General features: G+C 28.4%; 1 protein-coding gene across 1 annotated transcript; it reads right to left on the reverse strand.

Annotated features, from left to right (window-relative positions):
- Positions 1–522: 522 nt before the first annotated feature.
- On the reverse strand, positions 523–4,090 carry LOC119680427 (protein RRP5 homolog). Its single transcript, XM_038093235.1, has 4 exons — positions 3,534–4,090; positions 1,699–3,464; positions 1,472–1,637; positions 523–751 (listed from the first exon to the last, which is right to left on the reverse strand). The coding sequence occupies exons 1-4, from the start codon at positions 4,082–4,084 to the stop codon at positions 589–591; spliced, it is 2,646 nt and encodes an 881-aa protein (XP_037949163.1). The 5' UTR covers positions 4,085–4,090; the 3' UTR covers positions 523–588.
- Between the last annotated feature and the right edge of the window lie 6 nt (positions 4,091–4,096).

Below are 4,096 nucleotides of genomic sequence, written 5' to 3' on the forward strand. Positions count from 1 at the left end.
GATAACGGTTAGCAAATGAAAAATATGTAAATAATTATTTACAGACAACACTGTCTATTATATTCTTCGCTTCATTTTTGTCGAATCCAAATATAATTTCAAACAATAAATAAGTTCGAACACGGACGAAATTCATACACATATTGGCGTTAAAATTTTTTTGGAATATTGAAGAGATATCTTTCGGATAACAAACATAGCATTGGCATAAGATATAGTTTTAATTTCCAAAAATACAATTACTTAAATCGTGAGTTTATTGAATTATTATGAATTATTATTATGTAAAATTCTCATTTCAATATAATTAATAAATATTAGTATACAATAATTGTTTACATATATTGTCTATGTATTATAGTTCTTGGATAATTATATGTCAATGAATGCACGCAACATAATTACTTAAAATATAGTTTAAAGTAATAAAAAACTATTTATTTTTAACAAAATATATATAACAAAAATATATTATTTATTTATTATATATTTAAATATATTATATACAAAACTTTTGCTTAATTTCAAATCTTTTAAATGTGACAAAAATAAAATAAAATAGGTATTATTAATAGTCAATAACATATTTTATAGTGTGGTACTATTTTTAACATACTCCGCAGCAAGATTTTTAACTCTCTTTTGATTCTCTTCAGTACCATACTGTTCTTCAAATGTTAGATATTTCTTGAATAATGTACGCATTTTTTTCAATGGAATCTTCTGCATAACTGCACGTTCAAGTATGCTTCTATATAAAAGAAAAGTATTCAGTTAAATTCGTTTATATATGTATTATAATATTGGATGGGGAAAAAGTGTTCGGTGTTTTTCTGTTCTCTGAACTTTGATGTCTCATAACTTTAAAATGTTTAGTCGGACCTTACAATTTTTAGTTTACAAAAAAGTCTGATTTTCTTTACAATTTTATTGTAATTTATGCTTAACTGGCTTTTGTTTTATAATTTTGGGTCTAAAATAAGCTTATTGGTCTAATATATAAAGGGTTAATAAGATTATGGATATACAAAACTATCATTTGAGTATCCTTGTTTTCGTTCAGAAATACATCAACACAGAAAAACAGTTATTAACCATTTTTCTGAACTTGTTTACAATGAAAATGAGGTAGTTAGGTAAACTTTAAAAATATTAACTGCCACCAACAGTTATGTTAATGCGATTGAAGTAAAAAAATTGAAAAAAATTTCAGTCTTGAGAATACATGCTCAGTTTTTTAATTTTTAATTATGTTTATTTCTGCAATATTATTTGGTGACATGAAAGTAATATAAAAGGAAAAATTTGAAAAGCACCCCAATCTGTTTTTCAAAAATAAAAATATGGAATTCTAGAATATAAAAATATTGATTCCGGACTAAACATCACAAAAGTTGAGACAAAAAAAAATTTACCCTATTTGAATTAATAAAATTGTTTTTTTTTTCCGATCCAGCACATTAAAACGTACCTCGCTGAATCTATAAGATTATCTTTAACGAGCATATCAACATATTGTGTCCAAACATCAACGCGCTTTGGATATGATGTTACTACTTGCTCCAGCAGAGTTTGTGCAATTTCATTTTTATTATATTTATGATTTAGATTTGCAAACATAACAATTGTATTAACATCTGCAAAGAAAAACTTTGATTTGAAAGTATCCTTTATATATTGCGTACTTCTAATACTTACGTTCTCTCTCAGGCAAACTTAGTAGAGATTTTTGCAACATTTGTTGTGCTCGTTCTGGCATATCTATGCTAAAATATGCGATAGCTACAGCTTTCCAAGCTTCAGGTTCCGTTTTATACTTCTTGGTTATAATTGAAATTATTTCAAATAGCTCCTGTCTGTTATTAGAATCTTTCAATATTTCTAAAGAGCGTAAATGAATTTGCATCGGATCATTACACGTTAGTGCCTCTTTCATTGTATTATCATAAGTTTCTTTAGTACCGTAATGCAATTCTAAATTAAGTAAAGCCATCCATATATTTAAACGTTCATTTAAATTGCGAAAAGGAATTGTTTTAATAGCACGTTGTGCTACAGCACGTGCTTTATCTATTTCTGTTTCCTGTAAATGGAAAACCATATAGCTAATCCAATGTTTTGTATTGTTAGGGTCAGACATCACTAAACGATCAAACTGATCTACTGTTTCTGGTATTTGATCTGGATTAGCATACTTTTCTTCAATTATTCGCAATCGTGCTTCTTCCTCCCGTTCTTGTTTGAATTTCTCTGTAGCTGTTAGTTTCTTTTTCTTTTGTGGTATTTCTGATGTTGCCTCATCATCCTCATCACTTGATACAGTTTTGTCACTATTATTAATATTAGATAAATCCATATTCCAAAAATTATCTATACCAGGTAAGGATAATTTTTCTTTAGGTTTACTATTTTGTTCAAGTTTTCTTACATATCTATCATCAGGCGATTTGTCTATGAAAAATAGTGCATTATCCTCAATCGAAGTTTCTGATGCATTATCTTGCTTTTTTAAGATAGTTTTAGTTTCCGTCTTTATTTCTAATTTTGAAGGTTCTTTCTCACATGATTTTTTCGCAGTTTTCTTCTTTAATTCCTTATTTTCATTGATTATTGAAATGTTATTAACTATTCCCGCATCCCATTTAGCATCGTTCACAAATCTTATAATACTACCAGGATCAGTAAAATTCTTCTCATTAGATTCATTATTGGTATTTAATGTAACTGATTTCTTTTCACTTTTAGATTTCTTTGCAGGTATTTCAGATTTTTCAATTAATTTTTTCTTTTTTGTTTCCTTAGATATCCGCTCAGTCACTACTTCTTCACTCTCACTGTGCTTCTTAATTTTTTTTTTGCTTGGGGCTTCATTGCTTTCAGAATTAATTCTTTTTTTATTTGGTTTAGTTGAGAATAACTTATATGTAGATTCAAGAACGGCAATCGGTTTTGTATTTCGAATAAAATTTAATTTGCAGAAACTTTGCTCTTGAACGTTAATGCTACCGCAATTTTCAAAATCATTGTAATGCAAATGACTAGGACAGACTATTAGAGGTTGGTTTCCCTTTTTTAAGGAACAAATAAATACACTTTCCTGTTTCAGTAAGACTTTAGCATTTATATCAGATTGTCCCACAAGATTTGTTGGCAATTCAGAATTGCGAGATATGTGTTTTAAATCTGCTTGCTTATTACTTATCCACACATGTTCACTACTGTAGTCGATCCAAAGTACAATACATTCTTGTTTATAACCCTTTTCCGGAACTTTTTTATTGACTACCATTGATGCTGGTACTATTGCCTTCAATTTTGTGTCAACCAATTCGTATTGCCACTCGTTAGTTTCTTTATATACACCAACAAAGCTAGCAGAAACTCTGTCACCTAACACATATTTAGCTATTGGATGTTTTAAATTTTTGTAGGCATTTCGGATAGATTCACGTTCATCTAAATATCTGTAAAAGAAAAAAATCAATAAATGAATTAATAAATATATTTGTCTAAAATATATATATATATATTACTTCTCTATATATTCAGACGTTGAATTCAATAGACCGTCCCAAACATCTGTTAATTTTCCAGATACTGTAATTGTTTTTGTACTCTCCTCTTTGCTTAACACTTTTACATAAAGTGGTTGTTCCTCTGTTAGTATTATATTCGGATTGTTATAAACATTTATTAGTAACATATCTTTATGTAATTTAACCAACTTGTTAAAGTTTTTTATGGGCAACATTATTTCAATTACGTTTTCTGCAACATTTTTTATTGTAGCTTTTAAGATGTCGCCAATTTTAACTGTACCCCAAGTCTTCGTACAATTTTGTAGAAAGTATTCCACATCACGCAAACTGAATATATTTTTATTTACACAACAAATTTGCAAATCACTATTTGGTGGATGTATGTTCATTTGAGCCAGAAGTAAATCGTTAAAATCTGATAACAGACGTATGGGCACAAGTCCCTTCAAGTAGCTAGTTTCGTTTGCTTCTTCGTCATATTCTATTTTTATCTCTAACCCAGAATCAAGATTGTTAACAACTGTAGCAGGACATATTTCGCCCATTTTAAAAACAGA

This window comes from Teleopsis dalmanni, chromosome 2, assembly GCF_002237135.1.
Source record: "Teleopsis dalmanni isolate 2A chromosome 2, ASM223713v2, whole genome shotgun sequence".
NCBI lineage: Eukaryota > Metazoa > Arthropoda > Insecta > Diptera > Diopsidae > Teleopsis > Teleopsis dalmanni.

Bases quoted from the DNA above. Each gene is read 5' to 3' on its own strand.
- LOC119680427 (XM_038093235.1), bottom strand. From the start codon at position 4,084: ATGGGCGAAATATGTCCTGCTACAGTTGTTAACAATCTTGATTCTGGG. The intron at 3,465-3,533 runs GTAATATATATA...TTTCTTTTACAG, and splicing joins ACGTCTGAATATATAGAGAA to ATATTTAGATGAACGTGAAT. The intron at 1,638-1,698 runs GTAAGTATTAGA...TTTTCTTTGCAG, and splicing joins AAGTTTGCCTGAGAGAGAAC to ATGTTAATACAATTGTTATG.